This window comes from Suillus clintonianus (genome assembly GCF_016758775.1).
Source record: "Suillus clintonianus strain FC179 chromosome Unknown DEU56scaffold_1, whole genome shotgun sequence".
Lineage (NCBI taxonomy): Eukaryota > Fungi > Basidiomycota > Agaricomycetes > Boletales > Suillaceae > Suillus > Suillus clintonianus.
Genome location: NW_024539225.1, coordinates 1,314,613 through 1,332,794, shown reverse-complemented (window position 1 = coordinate 1,332,794; position 18,182 = coordinate 1,314,613). Strand labels below are relative to the sequence as shown.

The 18,182-nt window shown below is 48.6% G+C and overlaps 9 protein-coding genes across 9 annotated transcripts; 4 read left to right on the top strand and 5 right to left on the bottom strand.

The window, feature by feature from the left end:
* Position 1: 1 nt before the first annotated feature.
* DEU56DRAFT_764906 (uncharacterized protein) lies at positions 2-2,066 on the bottom strand. Its single transcript, XM_041350948.1, has 4 exons — positions 1,239-2,066; positions 973-1,182; positions 456-917; positions 2-401 (listed from the first exon to the last, which is right to left on the bottom strand). Exons 1-4 carry the CDS (start codon positions 1,764-1,766, stop codon positions 345-347), a joined length of 1,257 nt encoding a protein of 418 aa, XP_041215934.1. The 5' UTR covers positions 1,767-2,066; the 3' UTR covers positions 2-344.
* DEU56DRAFT_22456 (50S ribosomal protein L30e-like protein) lies at positions 2,050-3,031 on the top strand. Its single transcript, XM_041345153.1, has 4 exons — positions 2,050-2,237; positions 2,286-2,346; positions 2,406-2,509; positions 2,565-3,031. Exons 1-4 carry the CDS (start codon positions 2,181-2,183, stop codon positions 2,721-2,723), a joined length of 381 nt encoding a protein of 126 aa, XP_041215933.1. The 5' UTR covers positions 2,050-2,180; the 3' UTR covers positions 2,724-3,031.
* Positions 3,032-4,233: 1,202 nt separating this feature from the next.
* On the bottom strand, positions 4,234-7,153 carry DEU56DRAFT_764895 (Metallo-dependent hydrolase). The gene is made up of 15 exons (XM_041350947.1): positions 7,024-7,153; positions 6,947-6,961; positions 6,438-6,877; positions 6,339-6,385; positions 5,914-6,276; positions 5,822-5,860; positions 5,657-5,766; positions 5,473-5,605; positions 5,317-5,416; positions 5,066-5,264; positions 4,938-5,015; positions 4,873-4,885; positions 4,694-4,819; positions 4,573-4,638; positions 4,234-4,519 (listed from the first exon to the last, which is right to left on the bottom strand). Exons 3-15 carry the CDS (start codon positions 6,838-6,840, stop codon positions 4,406-4,408), a joined length of 1,791 nt encoding a protein of 596 aa, XP_041215932.1. The 5' UTR covers positions 6,841-6,877; positions 6,947-6,961; positions 7,024-7,153; the 3' UTR covers positions 4,234-4,405.
* Positions 7,154-7,593: 440 nt separating this feature from the next.
* On the bottom strand, positions 7,594-8,779 carry DEU56DRAFT_22430 (uncharacterized protein). Its single transcript, XM_041345151.1, has 4 exons — positions 8,563-8,779; positions 8,417-8,494; positions 8,279-8,361; positions 7,594-8,120 (listed from the first exon to the last, which is right to left on the bottom strand). Exons 2-4 carry the CDS (start codon positions 8,463-8,465, stop codon positions 7,773-7,775), a joined length of 480 nt encoding a protein of 159 aa, XP_041215931.1. The 5' UTR covers positions 8,466-8,494; positions 8,563-8,779; the 3' UTR covers positions 7,594-7,772.
* DEU56DRAFT_764887 (uncharacterized protein) lies at positions 8,767-10,140 on the bottom strand. Its single transcript, XM_041350946.1, has 2 exons — positions 9,353-10,140; positions 8,767-9,302 (listed from the first exon to the last, which is right to left on the bottom strand). The coding sequence occupies exons 1-2, from the start codon at positions 10,081-10,083 to the stop codon at positions 9,026-9,028; spliced, it is 1,008 nt and encodes a 335-aa protein (XP_041215930.1). The 5' UTR covers positions 10,084-10,140; the 3' UTR covers positions 8,767-9,025.
* A 652-nt stretch (positions 10,141-10,792) lies between these two features.
* DEU56DRAFT_764884 (uncharacterized protein) lies at positions 10,793-12,862 on the bottom strand. Its single transcript, XM_041350945.1, has 6 exons — positions 12,769-12,862; positions 12,217-12,710; positions 12,047-12,164; positions 11,694-11,969; positions 11,346-11,621; positions 10,793-11,277 (listed from the first exon to the last, which is right to left on the bottom strand). The coding sequence occupies exons 1-6, from the start codon at positions 12,788-12,790 to the stop codon at positions 10,988-10,990; spliced, it is 1,476 nt and encodes a 491-aa protein (XP_041215929.1). The 5' UTR covers positions 12,791-12,862; the 3' UTR covers positions 10,793-10,987.
* Positions 12,863-12,947: 85 nt separating this feature from the next.
* Positions 12,948-15,381, top strand: DEU56DRAFT_22208 (Metallo-dependent hydrolase). Its single transcript, XM_041345135.1, has 11 exons — positions 12,948-13,238; positions 13,291-13,337; positions 13,413-13,766; positions 13,822-13,860; positions 13,914-14,023; positions 14,071-14,203; positions 14,251-14,350; positions 14,417-14,724; positions 14,786-14,911; positions 14,967-15,032; positions 15,090-15,381. The coding sequence occupies exons 1-11, from the start codon at positions 13,025-13,027 to the stop codon at positions 15,198-15,200; spliced, it is 1,608 nt and encodes a 535-aa protein (XP_041215928.1). The 5' UTR covers positions 12,948-13,024; the 3' UTR covers positions 15,201-15,381.
* Positions 15,382-15,505: 124 nt separating this feature from the next.
* Positions 15,506-16,805, top strand: DEU56DRAFT_22233 (uncharacterized protein). The gene is made up of 4 exons (XM_041345139.1): positions 15,506-15,814; positions 15,866-16,068; positions 16,126-16,276; positions 16,326-16,805. Exons 1-4 carry the CDS (start codon positions 15,756-15,758, stop codon positions 16,735-16,737), a joined length of 825 nt encoding a protein of 274 aa, XP_041215927.1. The 5' UTR covers positions 15,506-15,755; the 3' UTR covers positions 16,738-16,805.
* Positions 16,806-17,128: 323 nt separating this feature from the next.
* On the top strand, positions 17,129-18,105 carry DEU56DRAFT_722600 (uncharacterized protein; the record flags this gene model as incomplete). Its single annotated transcript, XM_041347738.1, has 4 exons — positions 17,129-17,187; positions 17,240-17,451; positions 17,497-17,647; positions 17,697-18,105. 4 exons carry the CDS (start codon positions 17,129-17,131, stop codon positions 18,103-18,105), a joined length of 831 nt encoding a protein of 276 aa, XP_041215926.1.
* Between the last annotated feature and the right edge of the window lie 77 nt (positions 18,106-18,182).

The window sequence follows — 18,182 nt, the reverse complement described above, 5'->3', positions numbered from 1 at the left end:
GGTATGGATTCAAGAGCAATATTTTCACTAAGCTAGGTCTTGATTTACGTAACTATCGCACCGTAAATACCAGAAAGCAGGACAACAGGACTAGAAAAAAAAACCATTAAATACTTGTTAGGTCAATGTTAGGTCATAACAACACCAGCGGCAAGCAGAAAAAAAATGCTTAACCAAGGACCAAAGACAAGGCAACTAATGTACATATCTGCGTTGTGAAAACGTCGTTCTTTTCACAGCCAGAATATCAAAAAGGAAAAGAGAGCACAGCAAGCATGCTTGAAGGTTTGTCGACCAACGAAAACAAAGTATCAGTGCATGAGTCCAAGGGCCGCAGTGCGAGCTCAAGAAGAGGATGAAGTGGATGTTCGTAGCTGCTTCTGCTTCTCTTGTTCCAACCGCTAAACAACTCGCGCGTGAGGAAATTCGACATGATTTAGATGGGAGCAACGTACGTGATACAGCAATTGTACTGCCATCTGAATGTTTGCAGGTTGCCCAGTTATAACAACCAAACGTTCGTTTTCGTTACCTGGAGGTGCTGGAGCACCGTTGAGCCCGGCACCTGGTTCCATGATTTTGATTTGACTAGCGCTCATATGACGGATTTCATTGATTTTGCTACCCCCCTTGCCGATGATACATCCCACCAAATCGTTGGGAATGTATATTTGCTGCGTTTGCAGCTGCTGCGGTGGATTAGGGGGCGGTGGGGCACCATAAGGTTGCGACGCGTTCGCATACCCTGGCACATATGATGAGCCAGTGTACGGAGGTCGCCGAGAGTAGCTGGAAGGGCGGTAACTAGAGTGGCTGGACGAAGAAGGCATACGCTCTTGCGCTTCAATGAGGATATTGCCGATGTAGTAGGTTGCTATATGAATAGCATCGGCAACACCTGCAACACTCAGAACTCGCTACATTCAAGCAAAACGATTAGTTGCTGCCTTGCAATGAATTCTTGTACAGTACCTCGGTCGAACCAGGGAGCATACCCTCGCTTGCATTCAGCCGTGCTCCGCTGGCATCCTGGATCTCCTTGATTTTCGAACCTTGTTTCCCTATCACAGACCCCATACGCGAGTTTGGAATCATGAACTTGATTGTCACTGCACGACTTCCAGGAACTGAAGGTACATCGAAAGGTTCGTCGTTTATCCGTCGTACAATCAGACCAAACGCCTGTGGGTTTGTTATGATGAACAAAAAGAAAAGAAAATACGATGTCTGGAGCTCACCTTGGATACAGCATCAAGCGGCCCGCTAACATTGAGAATTCTCTCAGGGTTACCGGGAATGCTCTCAGAGACCATGACACGAGCTCCACTCTTGTCTCTGATCTCATTGACATGCGAACCGCCCTTCCCAATGATGATTGACGCGTCCTGTGTGACGATTAAGCAACGCATGTGAATCATGGCTGAGGGAGGGGCGGCAGCTGAGGACGAGGAGGGTGGAGCAGACATGGTAGTTGATTTTCCGCCTTCTTCAGAGCGAGTGCGGGACTCGTCGCGTCGATTGTCGGATGAAGTTTCCTTTGGAGAAGGAGTAGACGCAGCAGTATCTGCTACGGATGCGGGAGTTTCCGTCATGTTCACATCGCGAGTCATAGACGTAGCGGTTGTTGAACCAGAACCCTGGTGCTTGTCAACTCGTGAGTCATCCGCGTGAGCCGTAGCGCCTGTGTTAGCACGCTTGTGATGCTTCTTCTCGTCAGAGTCAGAGGGGGAGCGGGACCTCTTTCGATTGTAGTCAGCTTCTGCCATTTTCGAAATTCAGTTCAAAAATCTTTTTGGTTAGGAGGACGGGATTCTGGAGTGATGGGCTTGATAGTGGTATCGTATGGTAGTGTGGTTTGAAATGTCTGATGGGGGACGAGTGGACGTGGTGAGGAAGACGGATTGCGAGTTGGAGACGGATTGAATAGTAATGAAATTGACTTACCTCCCAAATAGTTTTATACGACAAGCAAAGTATTGTTGGCGACAACGGACGGTCTCCTGTAGAGCAAAAGGTTCTACGACACAAGAAACGACCCCGTAGTGTATACGTTGGCTTGGGTTTCTTCAACGACAAACATACCAATACACCACAGCCACAACACACCAACTTCCAAATTTCTGCAGACCATCCTCGACAAACTTTCTTTTGACCAAGGATCAATCCAACGTGAGGTCACAATGGCTGAAGCACGCGGAAAAGCATGGCCACTTGCAGATGAGGGCCTAACCAACTCCGTAAGTATTTTCAAACTCTCATAAACGATTGATATCATATTTTCGTAGATCTTGGACTTGGTCCAACAGGCCGGTCAGTACAAACAACTAAAAAAAGGTGCCAATGAAGGTGAGCAACGTCATAACTCCCTTTCCACTCCTCCCTGTGTCTGACATCCACCTTTACAGCGACCAAGACCCTTAACCGCGGTGTGGCAGAGTTCATCGTGCTTACCGCGGATACTGAGCCTCTCGAAATTCTTTTGCACCTTCCCCTTCTTTGCGAGGAAAAGGCATGCTCTCTCTCAAGCTACACACGCAACTGATCGCTAAATTTTGGCTATACAGAATGTTCCATACGTGTTCATTCCTTCCAAGGCAGCCCTCGGACGTGCATGCAATGTGTCCAGGCCTGTCATCGCTGCCAGCGTCACAACCAGCGAGGCCAGGGAGCTGCAAAGCCAGATCCGCAATGTCAAGATTGCGATCGAAAAGTTGATGTTCTGATATTCTCATTGCGGAGCAAGACAGATATCACGGTTGTTGCATTATTTTTGGTGTATCTCCTATATGTAGCAACTGGATGTCGAACGGAGTATCTTGTAAAGGTCGCCTTTCCCGAGTAATCAGTAAATGACACGCGTTTTTGCAGATGTTGTGACTTACTCCAGGGAATGCCCACTTGCCCCTTCATATGATCCACGGAGCCCTGCGGTTTAATGAGTTTCAGTGAAGCAAGCAGATAAAATGAAAGCAATTTGCATGTTACACTTCTGCACAGCCGCTGTCCTTCCCCCACTACTTGCTTGCGCTCAGACATAGTAGGAAAGGGGACGACAGTTCGACTCAGAATAAAAAATTCCTAGAAGGAACACGCCATTCAGGACTCCGGGCTTCAATGCGCTACGCCGATATGCCAGTGGAAGGTATCACACACGTACGCTTTCTGGCCTTCCGGAATTAGGTGTTGCACACTTGCACACCTTTGAACAAGTACCATCCCTGACGTTCTGCATTCACGTTGACTTCTCAATATTGTTCAGAGTCCGGGCAGGCAGGCACTGCTCCTAGCGTAGGGTTTCGTTATGGACTAGCCCTTGTCAAGGGAATTGGGTTCCACTGCGGGCACACTTGTTACGAATTCCAGGATTTCAGAGAAGAGCCGGTGACCGAATGACTCAGACTTTCGACCAAGATCCGCGAGGAGGCTGCAACAGCCTATCACTGCGCGCAACTATTCCATTTGAGGCAAGCGTCATAGATGGACCGGCCATCAGGTATTTGATCCGCAACTCAAATGCAGTATCAAGCGCAGATGGACCTAGAGGGACTTGGGCAAGTTAGGGCTAGTCGCAAGAACAGTTCCGGCCGTGCCAGTGGACGGCTAATTCCTGTACAAAGTCATCGGTTTGCTAAATCCTATTATCTCATTCAAATCCATTTTGACACGACAAAACTCAAAACGGAGCCATATTCCAGGCTACGGAGCATCGGACAGGTGGTCGAGGTTCAGAAGAAACGTGACAGACCAGAGCAACTGTGAGGACATGCCTATGTAGTATGTTGATGCCGATAGTGAGACTCTCACTATAAGAATTGTTAGTGCAGTGCCGACTTTTTGGCCTTGGATGCATACACAGGTGTCTTCGATGTGTATTATTTTTCTCACCTCAATCGTATACCACTGCAGTGAAGGCTGCAACTGTAAAACCACCCTTCAAAATAAAGTGAGACGCTGCCACCAGCGTTTTCATCCTAATTACTCTCCACGAAAAAATACAAGCAGAATCGATTGACGGCCGCCAACTGGGATCACTCGAGACAGTATGATCATGTTCAGGGTTGGTGAGCGGCAAACGTGATGGACGTATGGTGATGGCATTCGGAATGCTAGATATGCCACCATTGACTGGCGCTTTACCGCTGAAATAAGTGTTATGCAGCCCCTGGACCAGCGGATGATTATATGAGACCGGCAAAACGGTAAGGGTTCAATATGTTAGGATATTACGTTCGCGAGGGCACGATGATAAGTAGTATCTGCACTGATTGCTAGGTTGAGGTTGGAAATGCAGCCCCTAAGTTATCATCATCAGACAGGATTTGCACAGTTTTTGACAAGTTCACGTATATATACTACATCCTCTGATCTATGTTTGGGTATTTCTTTGAATCCGAGAGCCAAAGTTTCATGGAAACATCTTCGCGACCTCTATCTTCGCGACCTCTTCTATAAATTTGGTCCACCGTCTTTGCCATGCATCCATAGCTGCCTTCTTACTCTCTTCATCAAGCATGGAATACTACCCAGAAAATATTACACAATGCAAGAGACAAGCACAAGAGCAGGACTCACAGTAATGCTGTCACGGGCCATTTCGCCAAGAGCAAGGAGTCCCGTAAGTTCACTTGCTACTAGTACCTGTAAACGATCGATGAGTGTTGTTCCAATAACAGACAAACAAGGAAGAGGTCACCTGGAAGAAATCAAAGGACAACCCCATACTATTGAACATCGCAGGATCGTCAGAGGACAATACCACCGGAATGCCTTGGTTCATGATTATTGGGAGGGGGTGCATAAGCATCGATGAGGTAAGACGCTATCATTTGATAAGTCAACGTAGGCTCGAAGGCAGTATATAGAAAACCCTACCAGCACTTCATTTCTATTGAATGATTGAGATAAACTGGAAGTGTCTGCTTGTACGAGTCACTCACGATATAGGGCAGACTTCAATTGCTATTTTCTTCTCTCGACAGATTTCCATTAATTTAGGATGCTTAGCTAGCGAGAAACTGTGCAATAATAAGTTAGCGAGCGCTTTATATTTTACAATGCACCTAACCCGTGTCCGATACGCCTTGTTCCAAGCAGAATAGCATCATACAGGTTCATGTCCGCTGCATTGCCATCGCCTAGAGTTTCACCAGCATGAAAGATAAATGGGATATCTGGATGCTGCTCGGCGAAATTCAGAAGCTGCTCTGCGTAATCAATCAGCGGTTTGCACTCCGCCCCATCTTCGTGGCCCACGAGATCAAATCCTGGCAGATAAAACTATCAGAGCTGGGTTCGCTGACTTCCAACAAAACTTGCCAGCAATAAGGTCTGGGAATTCCTGCTTGAGTTGGCTGCACTGATCCAGTGCTACTGCCAATTGATCGGGTGAAACCATTCTCAGGGTATTATAGATAATCTAGGAAAAAGAATCAGTCAGAGCTTGAGTAGCGCTTCAACCGAGACCAAGCTGACCTTCAATCCGGCGAACTCATCTTCCCGACCTTTCGCCTTCATTTCCGCTTTTATTTCGTCCGAGACCTCTCGGAATATCAAGAGTAGTTCACGTAAATCAAGCTTGGTCTTCGCGTCCTCTGCAAGTATGTAACTGACGAAATGTCAGGTATCTCGATCACGACTGTATGTCCTTCCGACTCACTTCGTGTAAAAATTAGTTCGTAACTCCATGTACGAGATGCCATCGTCGATCGAAGAGCGAATGCTCATCCGCAAATATTCCTTTTGAATCGGCACGAATCGGATGATGGGCTAAGGTTCATCAGTACAGGCCCATATCTTGACTTTCAGCACGCCACCGGCTCACATCGGTCACATGAAAGGTACTCGCAAACTTCATCCAGATCTGCGAGTCCCTCGTATTAAGGATATGTTCAGCAGGTCGAATATAGAGCTCACTTTCGTCGGCGTATTGTACGTCTCAAACGCATCACTGGGGTTGATCATAAAGGCACTAAGTACCCACTTATCAAACCCAGTGGGGCCGCCTAGTGCAGGATCGAACAGCTCTCGTGCCCTCTTGATCGGAACCCAGCCATTAGTGTATGAAGCATCAGTGATGCCAATTGCGTCAGCGGAAGGATACAGTTCCACAGGAATCGGCCGGATATCGGGCAACACAGTTTCGAGAGAGGACGCATTCAACGGGCCCGACTTGGAAGTGCGAATATGTATCGCGGGATGACCCAGTGCCAGATCAAGCAACACTCTGGCCTCTACCGAGGCGTTCTGATGCACATGCAATAGCCCGCCCTTTGGCATCTATAGGGAAGCCGCGGCCAAGATGATCGGTGACGGGAAGTACGGTTATTTGCTATGCTTACTTTTGACACTATTTTGAAGAGTTCTGTCTTTAAAATAATATCCTTGGCTGTACGCAGATGTGAGAGGAAGGGCAAGGTGTGATACGACGAGCATCGTACCATTCAGGAACTCCATCCCTGGGTATGGGTGAGGGACACCTTCGTGTTTACCTCCCCAAACATCGACAGCTTCTTTAGCACGGATGGAGCGCACGACTCCATCTGCCTTTAGCTCAGTCGGGGTGTATTTCGTACGAGAATGGTCAATTCGCAACGCGCGATCCGATGCGATAAGCTCCTCGCGTCTCTGTAAGTAAGCAGCAAGTATTGAGGAAGACATTGGGGAAGAATTGGGATATGGTGGTTTCCATGAATTCGATGGCTTTATAAACGATTTCCCTTGTGGCGTAGGTGAGTGTGGAGGGTCCAGTAGTGAACTATTGTAATAACTCTCGCTTGCCACACTGGCCGGTAGCAGTAATCCATCCAGACCGAGTGGCGTGCCCTCAATGCCACACTGCATGGCCCGTAGAGGTTATATTTATATTGCTGTTGGGACGCTGTGCGATGGAAAAGCAAGTGGAAAATAAACAACAAATACATCGAAGACAAAAGAAGGCATTGTATACCAAGGGCCAAGGCGTCTATGAAAAGGCCTTCAGTAATCCAGTGGAAAAGGATGCATGGAAGAACAGCGAAGACCAACCGTTGAAATCAGGCTGCGTTGGAGATAATGCAGCACCGCACTACTCGGTAATTCTTGTACCTGTAGACCGGTCGAAGGAAGGCAGCCGTTCTCCTGTACTTGCACATAAGCGATTGGCTGGCTGGCAGTGCCATAGTTGGTTAGGTAAGAGGTCGAAATGTACCGACGGTGCCAGTGGTACAGGAATTTTCAACAGCACATGTAAAGGAACAGAGGAAGTGGCCTGGATCAACACTCAGCCCGTGAACAGGTCCGACAGCGATGGTACGGGGCCTTCATAATGACAGCAAAATGAAAATATGGGAAGGGAAGAAGGCGGACAGTGGACGTGTCTATTATTTACATGGTCAAGTACTGTCACGAATCGGAAGATCATGATGGAGCTTTCCATATCATGACGGAAGTCCAAATGGTGATAATATTTCGTCCAGCTCGAACGTAAAAGTAATAGCAGTACTTGCGATACAATGATGGGAACGAAGAACGGCTACCAAATCGGAGTGCGCTTGTTGAAACGTTGACGCAGCAGTACTAGTGGCAGCACGGCCGGAGCCTGGATCCGAGGGCTTCAAGCTTCAAGTTCTAGCCTACAGTCTTCCAGGCTCCAGGCTAGCGAGTCGCTCGACCAGCTGAGCCGCATCGAGAGCTTCAGCCCTTTCAACGCGTTGGGCCCAAAACACACACTTTGATGATGTTGGCACTAGTTTGATGTCTTACCGTCATCCTGTACGCTATGGCTAGCCGGTGCATCAAGTTTTGACGACCCACCGCAAGAGGTGTGCATTCGGCAAAATGGTTGTTCGTACACTAAACTTGTACCGGGACCCTTGTAGTATAAGCCTACAGCGAGGTCCGCACGAAGCCAACGCTAAATGCCACTTCCCCCGCAAAACTGTGCATGCAAACACTGCAAACGAGATTGTAACAGAAGGTGCTAAAACCCCCATAAACGTGCAATGACAGTGAAAGAGATCCTGGAAAAACTCAACCCCAAGTACAACCGCAAAACAAAGCTCAAAAAAGACAATCTCTCCAATGGAAGGCGCCAACAAGCCCACTGAGGACATAATTGACCTAAAAATACCACTGAATGAAACCTGCAAGGCACAAAATTATTGTCAATATCACAAGCAATAGCCACAAAAAAAGTGAAACAGAGAAGAGCGGCTATGTGTAACCTAGACGTTGTGAGATTTGCAGAACAATGCTCAAACAACAATATGGGAAATGGCTACGTAGCATGGCCCCAACTCACAATAGGCACCATACTAGGCTGCGGCAACCTACATATCAAACTACAAAACGTCGATGAACAGGGGCAAGATGGAAAGTTTCGCCCTGAAAGGTGCATCATTGAAGACTACTCCAAATACTCATATCGGAATCAACATACCTAATACATGGATCATGAGATGCGACGAATGATAAATGGCTCGACACATACAACTTTCGGCATCGACATAATGAAACGCTGGAACAACATAATCAATATATAACAGATCACACTTAGACAGAATATCCGCACGAAAAAACCCGTACCAACAAATTCACAAAACTCGTTACACAAACATGGAAAGACGTGACCAAAACAGACACGCAAATCCCAAATAACTGGGCAATCGCCCTCGAGGTTTTAGTGGGTGTCATATCACCCAGGCCCTCTATGGTCAAGGCCTCCAGCTGTAGTAAAGAGTCCCACACACCCCGCAGATAGCGGGAGTGCGTAAATGCATTTCTCCTCGGACCGGGGCCCCGCTATAGCGCGTATGCGTAGAACTAGACTTTAGTCAGTGGCTGCTAATACACATCGCTTGTCTAAAAAAAAAGGAGTGCAGGTCGTGATGACTCTCATCAGAAGTCTTCCACCTCAGGGTGAAGGAACGACATCCCCTTTCATCAGCATTCGACCCCGAGCGATTTCCGAATGCAGCTGGTGCCCTAACCGATCACCATCCAGGATTCGTCTTTGAATTTTATCGTCGGAACTCGCAGGTGTAAATTATTATTGCTTATCGCGAACAAAACCAGAAGGCGCTCCAGTCCACTTCATTACGCCGACATTCGCTAAATTTTGGTTCGCATGAGTGAAAGCAAAATTAGACCACAACTCACCTGGCCGTCTCTCCCATCCTCGTGCTTTTGCTTTAGCAGACGCCATCCGACCTCTGACAGCAAGGCTTTGATTGATAAATTTGCGTATTTTTTGTGATGGGATGGTGTGAGCTGTTGAACGGGCTCTGGATCCAAGTGAATTGGGTAGGGTACGGATAGTACGAGTTCTGTAGGGGACCGGTCAGGAAGTTCACAATAGAGCGACTGACGTGCGCACCCCACAAGAAGGTCTTTGGCGCGCGAGAATGGCTGTCGCTGCCGTTTCCTTGATATTTGCGCTTTTGGTAGTGACTTGGTTGCAGTAATATCTGCCACTGCATGCGCGTTTTGCGAAGCAAATGCAGACGCGAAAAGCGAATCTTCCAGATATTGTCCCTTGGTCGACGACTTCCTCAAGGGAGGCCGGTCTTCGTCAGATGATTCATCTTCGCTACCATTCATTACCTCCTCTTCCTCCTCTTCTCTGCTTTCAGCATCAAACTCTGCCATCTCTTCGTCCATTCCACTGTCGTCTGATCCTCCATCCATTTCTTCGTCTGTCAGATTTCCTAGCTCACCGTCCCCGTCCTCGTCCTCTCCATCACCTATCTCAGCAGCAGCATCCTCCATTGCGCGGCGCATTCGCATTTCCAACGTGTTATCCTCAAGCGTCTCGTCCTCTTGAGCGGAGGACCCGTCACTTTCAACATTAGATTCCCTTGGAGCTTTCTGCTTTCCCTTCCGTACTGCATTATCTGAAGGCTTCCCCAGACGTGTAACAACCGCTCGCTCCTTCAATTTCCGATCTCTCTCCCGGTTGTGTGTTTTCTTCCGCGCGTTTTCTTCTGCCTCGAAGTCACGAAGGGTTTTCTCCTCCCGCTTAGCATTTCGTTTGGAAATAGAGTGAGAAACAGCTTCTGGAGCGTCATCGTCGCTTGAAACAGGATCACTAGGAGGTGGTCGGGCCATTGCAGCTATGGCGTCAATTTTCTTTGAACTGACAGTGGATTTCTTGAATCATTGATCCTTTAAATTTTAAACTCCGCGATACCGTCACTGCTATTGCTTTGAATATTACTTAGACATCTTTCCTTCTTACTGTGTGTTTCACTGGATATCAACAAGCGCAAGTTGGCATAGTGGTGCTTGGACCCGACCTTCCTGCAAGCACAGAACGACATGCTATGGCTCTGTGATTCTGGAGAGTTGACGGAGGCGAGCTCCGTTCCAACTATGTTAGCCCATGCCCTAGCATTCGATAATGTGCCTCAGGTTTTGTGGTGCCCTTGAGTCTATCATGTAGGGCGGTAAGCACGTCCTGGCCAATCTGACTAACTCGATATCATCCATAAACATGGTGGACAGTCAGGAACTTCAATTCTTTACCGTCTGTGGACCAGTCCGGGGTAACAAGATCGCCCATCATTGTGGGGAACCATGACCATGTTCTCTACTTGGCTCGAGAACATAGGGGACCAGAAGACCAGGTGACTTGGCAAGAAGGATTGCTTTTCGCATGGGTTCTTCAAGCTACCTTCGGTACCAAACGAATCTCTTGATTCTGTGTCACAAGACTTCCCATTTCCCTTGTAGTTTAGGACTCAAGAAATGGGATGGACATGAATGCACCGAGCGATCTGATGGCAACACATGTCAAATGACTTACGCCCTCCTAGGTGGTCGTCATCAGGAATCTACAAAAACCAATGTAATGACAGCGTACACGCTGATGTATGGCAATGTCAGTATACATGACGGGTATCGCCGTAGGGGTAATATAAAGTGTACATAAACCAAACGACTCAGAAACATCGATGCATCTGTGAACCCGAGGCTCACCATATTTTGCGCTGCATACCCGTTCCTCGCAACACTAAAGATCATCCACAAGGATTTCCTCTCTCCTCTCCTCATGTTCGTCAACCGCACTTACTTCGCCCACCTCGCTCTCAAAGGCAGTCTCCATCTGGCGCGCCATGCTCCCCAAAAATAGCGCAGCCTGTTTGTGCGGGAACGTAAACCCGCTTGCAAGGAAGCCAAGGCGTTCCTTGAAATCATCGCTCAGTTTGTCAAGCTCGAGAGGGGTATATTTGACGCGCCGGTCCATTTCCGGGTCTTCGGACTCTGACAACTCGGTGTAGGCACGGAGGGAGAAGGATATTGCTGATTGTCGGGGATCGATTTCAGTAGGCACACATGGAAGGAGGGCGAAAAAGAGGAACAAAACTTACACCTCTCGACATGCTCCCACCCATCGTTTTCATCTTTCACGGTCGCGACATGTGTATAAACACACGTATGCAAGATGTCATCTTCCACACCCTCGCGCGGCTCCCATTTGATGTTCAAGACCAAGAGGTTTGAAAAATCCTCATAGAAACGGATGGCTGCGGTGTGTTTTGGGTCGGTGTCTGTGGAGAAGGTCTTGGTGTGGGGGTGTGGTTTTCGCTCGAGAAGCTCCTTTGAGCGCGCAATCTCGGCATCAAGTTCAACACGGATGTCTTTCACTGCGCATACACAAACGATTGAGCGTCACCACGGGAAGAACCTACCAACTCAGATCCGGCAAAAAGACATACCACTCTGCTGAAGCTCGGCAATTCGCCTTTCACGCTCCTCGACAACTGCGTCCTTAGCTACGAGTTCGTCCCGCATGCGTGCTAGCTCATCCTGCATCGAGCGCTGTTCGGCATCAGCTGTAGCGCGAGTGAGGAAGTGAGGAATGCTTGAAGTGCTTGAATTGGGGGGTGGGTGTGTCGACCTGGACGGAGGATTGGAATGAAGTTCAGATGAACGGAAGAAGGGCGACTGGGAAGCTAATTGTGCCTGGAGGGCTGATATGATGGATTCTTGTGCTGAAGGGATGGTTTTAGTGCAGGAAGAGGCACAGGACTCAATTGAGCTGGAATGTCGTCCAGTTGGTAGCACTCACTTTTTGAACGACTATCATATAGAGCCGTAAGGTCATCAAGAGCCTGTTCAGCATCTGTTTTGCGGACCTGGAAGAGTTCCTCGAGCTGCTGCGAGAGTTTGTCGCGCTGGTGCTCCAACTAATCGATTTATGAGCATTACCATTCAAATAATGGAGGGTATGAAACGCACATGTTTTGTCTTTGCCTGCCACCGCTCAAGCTCCTTGTGAATACGTGGGCTCAGGGGTGGTTTCTCATGCTCGTGCTCTGGGTCGCTATGGTTTGAGGGGTCTTCGGTGATGGGATCTGGAAAGGGAAGCTTCTTGGCAGGAGGCTTGACGAGTTTTGGTTTGACGTGACTGTCTTTTGCCTTTGCTTGACTCTCTGGTGCTTTCCCCCTTGGCTGACTTTCTTGCTTAGACTTTGACCGGCTATCTGGGACCTTACCGTTAGGGCGACTTTCGGATGCCTTGCCCTGTCCCTTCTTTTTCTGTGAACGGGCCGTACTCGGATGTGGATTAGGTGGCGGATCGATGAGCTCGATATCGTCTGAAGAGGAAGGGCAGGAAGGGGATGATTCTGTTATTAGTCTGCTATTACTTGGTTGCTTAGACGTAGACGGCTGTGGGGACACGGTGCGCTGCTTCTTACGGGGCTTTGGACGCGTCGTAGTCTTCCATGCGTCTATGTTCACGTGCGCTCGTCAGTTTAAGTTGAGCTAGGATATGAAGACCAAATTTACTCATTTCATCGCCCGAGGACATTAGATTGGTAGACAGATAGGATGTGGTTGAGTGGCTATAGAACGTGCACAGCGTCGTCCAGGACTTGAATTCAGAATGACTTTGTCACGTGCAAAGTGAGCATTGTCAACTCACGTGATCGATCATCGCCGACTATAAGCATGATCCTACCTGGTCATTCTTATCTTCTTGGTACTATACAGCGATTCAACGCTCAGCCCACCGCTACGTAACTAGCAGATACCCACATCTGCGATGTCTCTTCTTGAGTACCACAGCAAACGAGCTCAGCTTATTGCAGATGATCGAGCTCTTCGCATTGATGTGGTCAATGGAGAGCGCTTCTCTGAAAAATCGCGACAGGCAGACGTGATCTTACGCCGCATTCGCGAGGAGGAGGCAAGGTCGATCTGGGCAGTAGAGCATGACGAGGTTCCTCATCCGTTCCCGGGAATGGAGTTCCTCACTGGTATACTTAAGTCCTTGACATATAAAGTGTGAGCTGATAGTTTACTACGTAGGAAAGGACATCATCCTTAAGACCCAGCTCTTCAATATCATTACCAAGGTTCGTCCATCTCTCGGTACTTAGAAATCTCAGTCACCGCTAGGCGCATTATTTTGATGACGCGTCAAATCACAGATGCCCAAAGGCGCGCTGCTGCACGTACATCTTGATCTTACCGTCAATAGCACTACCCTGCTTGCGCTTGCCTTGCAGCACCCCTCAATCCATATTTGCGCAACAGCACAGGTCACGCCTGCCTCCATCAAATCTGTCAACATTGAATTTCGTCCTCTCCCACCCGGCTTCGTTCCACAGTGCATCTCGTTGTGTCTACCGACCTATAAACCGGGCCAGTGGATACCCCTTCGCCGTGCGCGTGAGCAGTTTGATGCTGCCTTGGGTGGCACAGAAGGCTTCGACCGCTGGGTCGCAAGTTGTCTCTCAATCAACCCAGGCGAGGCATATGTCACGCATAATAATAACATCAGGGTGTGCCACTTTGTATCTTGTCAGGCAAAAGAATGCATTCATCATTCCCTCAAAGATATGGGACAAATTCCGTAGCGCTGCTAGGCTCACAGGTGTAAGCACCCATATTTGGGGGTTGGTAGATTCAACACTCATCGATGTACACAGACCTTGGTATACTTTGCCCCAATTTGGCGCGCATACATCCGGCAATTCTTCGAGGACACCATTACAGATGGTGTATCTTATATAGAGGCGCGTATCAACTTCAGCCCAAAGTAAGTCTTGCTCTCGTGCTTTTGGTTTTTGATCGGGATACTGGTAGGTTCATGATTGGTCCTGACGGGGAGCACAATGTCCCACACAAAGAGTGGCTGAGCATGTTCCTGGACGTCCTGGGCGAAATCCATGGGGATCTACGAGCACAAGGAAGAGACGACGAGTTTGTCGGTGCTAAGGTGCTTATTATCTTTTGAGTCGGGTCTCAAGGCCTATAAGCCAATAGATCATATACACGGTCATCCGGAACTGCGAACCTGAGGAGCTGGAGTGGTATCTCAACGACTGTATAGAGATGAAGAAGCTTTTCCCTGATATCATCGCCGGTATGTTTCAAATTTTTCTTCACCTTTCTTTTGCATCGTGGCATAACCAACAACCAACTCCCAAAGGTTTTGACCTCGTCGGGGACGAAAATATTCTTCGCCCACTCAAAGACTACCTCCCCCAGCTTCTTTCTTTCAGCACCCTACAAAGCTCACAAGGACTCCCCGAACACCACCATATCCCGTTCATATTTCACGCGGGCGAAACCCTTGGTGATGGGTCCATGGCAGATGACAATCTGTACGACGCACTGCTGCTGGGGACGAAGCGGATCGGACACGGGTTCTCACTTGTGAAACACCCGAAGCTGATGTCGATATGTAGGGAGCGCGGTGTAGCGCTGGAGGTCTGCCCGATTTCAAATGAGATTTTGGTGCGTTGGCCTCCCTTCCATCTCATCCTGTCTGGACACTGATTGCGTGAGGCTCGAGTAGAGACTGACAGCATCGATGCCAATGCATCCTCTCCCAATCTTGATCAATCATGGTGTCCCAGTTGCGCTGAGCTCAGATGACCCATCACTGTTCCAGAACATGGGTTTGAGCTTTGACTTTTTCCAGGTTTGCTTCACTTCATTTCACTCTCTCATTGTCACTCAAGCACTCGCATCTACAGGTCCTTGCAGCAAGCGACATCACTGGCCTACTTACGCTGGGGCACATCGCACGAGATAGTATACAGGTGCGCATTTCTGTCTCTGATCCGTTCTAGGTAATGACTGGATATGTTCGGATGCAGTACTCGATGCTCACGCTCGAGGAAAAGGCGCGTGCAACGTTTAAATGGGAGGAACGCTGGGAGCGGTTTGTGGACGAGATCGTTAAATTTGACGGGGCGCAACGGAACTAAATTGATTTATGACCGCGACTTGGATACCTCCCGGGCTCTGAACATCGTGATGGAGAGGATGGGTTGCGTTTACACCTGTAATTCTGGATGCTAAAACATCTTGCTGTATTTTAGATTTATGTCATTCTTAGGTTTGCATTACAGCCTCAGCTGGTTTGCCGCCTTTGGCCCTCTTTGGCCCTGTGCCTTCGCAGACTTCCGTTTGAATGCACACCGAGGGTCGGCCCCAACAACGCGTAATCAAGTTTTCAATTACCGCCAGACCACCGTACATGTGGGCTATTTGTACACGGTACGGCTGCGTGATGGATGCACCCTGCCGCACGCCCATTTAATTCCTCGCTTGTGGGCAACTTGGAGGAAAGGGAACCTATTCAGACAATGAAGTATACGTAACTGACCACGACAACCAAGATCACGATATGATATGTCGGACACGGAGTTTCAGCCCAATAGATTTACCAAATATTCCTTCTATTCAGTCTGTGTAGGGGAGACTACTTATATGTAAGTAGAGGAGAGAAGGCCGACACCCCTGCCTGCCATTTGGGATCCATGTCGCGAAAAGTCGTTCTAGTAACTGGTTGTTCACAAGGCGGGATTGGCTTCTATTTGTAAGTCCACCGTCTCTGAGGATTTGGAGCACTTCAACTTATAACCAACAGATGTGAGCGCTTTGCTGAGCATTTATGTACCGTGTATGCCACGTCTCGTAGGCTAGAGACGATGGACGGCTTCAAGTATCCAGTGGAAAAGCGTGCCATGGATGTGACCAGCGATGACGATGTAAAACTCGTCGTACAGTCTATTCTCAAAGAGCAGGGGAAAATCGACATCGTTGTGAATAATGCCGGTGCTATTGCTATCGGTCCGTTAAAACTTTCTGAGCTACAGTGAACCGATTGACATGTTCGTTTTCTCACAGGACCGTTGCTTGACGTGTCCTTAGATCAGGCTAGAATGGCCTTTGAGACCAACGCGTTCTCAACATTGCGGGTTGCACAGGCAGTCGCACCCTCCATGGTGGAACGCAAACAAGGGCTTATCGTCAACATCGGGTCACTTGTAGGAAATATGTGAGCACGGTGCAATGATGCGATCTTGCAGCTGACCCCGTTTTGATAGCCCTACTCCATGGAATGGATTATACTGTGCAGCCAAGGCGGCAGTTCGTGCCTTCAGTGATGTTCTGACCATGGAATGCAAGCCTTTTGGTGTCAAAGTGATGTTGGTAGCACCAGGCCAGGTTCAATCAAATATCACTGCTAACCAGGCAGCCACCCTTGAATTATCCTCCACGTCCATCTACGAGCCTTACTTCGATCGGATATACGAACGCATGCGTGGCAGTCAAGCTAAAGGGAACATGCCTACCGATGAATTTGCACGCCGTGTGGTTGCAAAGGTGCTGAGTCCCAACCCTCCAAGTTATATGTCACTTGGGGGCAAGTCGGGTCTTTTCGAATTCTTCTACTGGCTCCCTCGTTGGCTTGTCCTCTGGATTATTGGATCATGGATGGTGTGGAGGAAGACCTGATACATCTATGTAGCCAGTGAGCCACCGTGTACCATCGCATTTGCCATGAAAGAAATTGTGGGCAGTTGCGGATCACTCGGATGACTATGATGATAAAGACACGTTCTTTAGGATAATACCCAAGAACCAATCATGCGCGTCAATTGCTAGACTGCATCGGCTTTATCCCCTTTCTTCTTCTCCGCGATGGCCTCGTTATTAGCAACTTGTCGGATTTGTTATTGACACGACCGTATTGATGTACCAAGATCACGGTATCACGGAGTTCTGGACCATTGGATTTACCGGATTACATACACAAGTCAACCTGTGGAATGCTTCATCTGATACGAAGGAACGACTATCTTCCTTCGATAGGTCTGGCTAGAGAAGACTACCTCATCTGAGACTCATGTCGCGAAAAGTCGTTCTAGTGACTGGTTGTTCACGAGGCGGGATTGGCTTTTATTTGTAAGTCCACTGCCTCCGATAACCTCGAGCCAGTTTGAGCTTATGATAACAGATGTGAGCGCTTTGCCGAGGAGGGATGTACCGTGTATGCCACATCTCGTAGACTGGAGAAGATGGACGGCTTCAAGCATCCGGTGGAAAAGCGTGTCATGGATGTGACTAGCGATGACGATGTAAAATCCGTCGTGCAGTCTATTCTGGATGAACAGGGGAAAATCGATATCCTTGTGAACAATGCTGGTGCTATTTCCATTGGTTTGTCAAGTCGACTCGAGCCATGAACCGATTGATATGTTCGTTTTCTCGCAGGACCGTTGCTTGATGTGTCGTTAGACCAGGCTAGAAAGGCTTTTGAGACCAACACTTTCTCTGTCTTGCGGGTTGCACAGGCAGTCGCACCCTCCATGGTGGAGCGCAAACAAGGGCTTATCGTCAACATCGGGTCAGTTGCTGGAAACATGTGAGTACGGTGGAATGATGCGATTTTGCAGTTGACCTTATCTTGATAGCCCTACTCCATGGAACGGATTATACTGCGCAGCCAAGGCGGCGGTTCGTGCGCTCAGTGACGTTCTGGCCATGGAATGCAAGCCCTTCGGTGTCAAAGTGATGCTGGTAGCACCAGGCCAAGTACGGTCGAATATCACTGCTAACCAGGCAGCCACCCTTGAATTATCCTCCACATCCATTTTCAAACCTTACTTCGAACGGGTGTACGAACGCTTGAATGGCAGCCAATCCGAAGGGAGCATGCCCACCGATGAATTTGCACGCCGTGTTGTTGCCAAAGTGCTGAGTCCTAGTCCTCCAAGTTATATGACACTTGGGGGTTTGTCCCGTATTTTCGGATTCTTTCACTGGCTCCCTCATTGGCTTGTCCTCTGGATTGTGGGATGGATGATGGTGAAGAAGACCTGAGTTGTCTACGTAGTCACCGCAGATCATCTCATTTGCCATGGAAAGGAAGAAATGATGGGTGGTCGTGGACCACTCAG

Excerpts from the sequence above, each read along its gene's own strand:
- DEU56DRAFT_764906 (XM_041350948.1), bottom strand. The coding sequence starts at position 1,766 with ATGGCAGAAGCTGACTACAATCGAAAGAGGTCCCGCTCCCCCTCTGAC. Across the intron at positions 1,183-1,238 it reads CGCTTGATGCTGTATCCAAG|GCGTTTGGTCTGATTGTACG; the intron begins GTGAGCTCCAGA and ends ACAAACCCACAG. Across the intron at positions 402-455 it reads CAGTACAATTGCTGTATCAC|CGGTTGGAACAAGAGAAGCA; the intron begins GTACGTTGCTCC and ends CGAGTTGTTTAG.
- DEU56DRAFT_22456 (XM_041345153.1), top strand. The coding sequence starts at position 2,181 with ATGGCTGAAGCACGCGGAAAAGCATGGCCACTTGCAGATGAGGGCCTA. Across the intron at positions 2,238-2,285 it reads ATGAGGGCCTAACCAACTCC|ATCTTGGACTTGGTCCAACA; the intron begins GTAAGTATTTTC and ends ATATTTTCGTAG. Across the intron at positions 2,347-2,405 it reads AAAAAAAGGTGCCAATGAAG|CGACCAAGACCCTTAACCGC; the intron begins GTGAGCAACGTC and ends CCACCTTTACAG.
- DEU56DRAFT_764895 (XM_041350947.1), bottom strand. The coding sequence starts at position 6,840 with ATGCAGTGTGGCATTGAGGGCACGCCACTCGGTCTGGATGGATTACTG. Across the intron at positions 6,386-6,437 it reads AGGGATGGAGTTCCTGAATG|CCAAGGATATTATTTTAAAG; the intron begins GTACGATGCTCG and ends ATCTGCGTACAG. Across the intron at positions 6,277-6,338 it reads TCTTCAAAATAGTGTCAAAA|ATGCCAAAGGGCGGGCTATT; the intron begins GTAAGCATAGCA and ends GCTTCCCTATAG.
- DEU56DRAFT_22430 (XM_041345151.1), bottom strand. The coding sequence starts at position 8,465 with ATGTGTCGAGCCATTTATCATTCGTCGCATCTCATGATCCATGTATTA. Across the intron at positions 8,362-8,416 it reads TCTCATGATCCATGTATTAG|GGCGAAACTTTCCATCTTGC; the intron begins GTATGTTGATTC and ends TGCACCTTTCAG. Across the intron at positions 8,121-8,278 it reads AGCCTAGTATGGTGCCTATT|GTTTCATTCAGTGGTATTTT; the intron begins GTGAGTTGGGGC and ends TGTGCCTTGCAG.
- DEU56DRAFT_764887 (XM_041350946.1), bottom strand. The coding sequence starts at position 10,083 with ATGGCCCGACCACCTCCTAGTGATCCTGTTTCAAGCGACGATGACGCT. Across the intron at positions 9,303-9,352 it reads GCCAAAGACCTTCTTGTGGG|AACTCGTACTATCCGTACCC; the intron begins GTGCGCACGTCA and ends GGTCCCCTACAG.
- DEU56DRAFT_764884 (XM_041350945.1), bottom strand. The coding sequence starts at position 12,790 with ATGTCCTCGGGCGATGAAATGA. Across the intron at positions 12,165-12,216 it reads GGCAGGCAAAGACAAAACAT|TTGGAGCACCAGCGCGACAA; the intron begins GTGCGTTTCATA and ends TAAATCGATTAG. Across the intron at positions 11,622-11,693 it reads TGCCGAGCTTCAGCAGAGTG|TGAAAGACATCCGTGTTGAA; the intron begins GTATGTCTTTTT and ends GTGTATGCGCAG.
- DEU56DRAFT_22208 (XM_041345135.1), top strand. The coding sequence starts at position 13,025 with ATGTCTCTTCTTGAGTACCACAGCAAACGAGCTCAGCTTATTGCAGAT. Across the intron at positions 13,338-13,412 it reads TCTTCAATATCATTACCAAG|ATGCCCAAAGGCGCGCTGCT; the intron begins GTTCGTCCATCT and ends GTCAAATCACAG. Across the intron at positions 14,204-14,250 it reads ACGAGTTTGTCGGTGCTAAG|ATCATATACACGGTCATCCG; the intron begins GTGCTTATTATC and ends ATAAGCCAATAG.
- DEU56DRAFT_22233 (XM_041345139.1), top strand. The coding sequence starts at position 15,756 with ATGTCGCGAAAAGTCGTTCTAGTAACTGGTTGTTCACAAGGCGGGATT. Across the intron at positions 16,069-16,125 it reads TGCCGGTGCTATTGCTATCG|GACCGTTGCTTGACGTGTCC; the intron begins GTCCGTTAAAAC and ends GTTTTCTCACAG. Across the intron at positions 16,277-16,325 it reads GGGTCACTTGTAGGAAATAT|CCCTACTCCATGGAATGGAT; the intron begins GTGAGCACGGTG and ends CCGTTTTGATAG.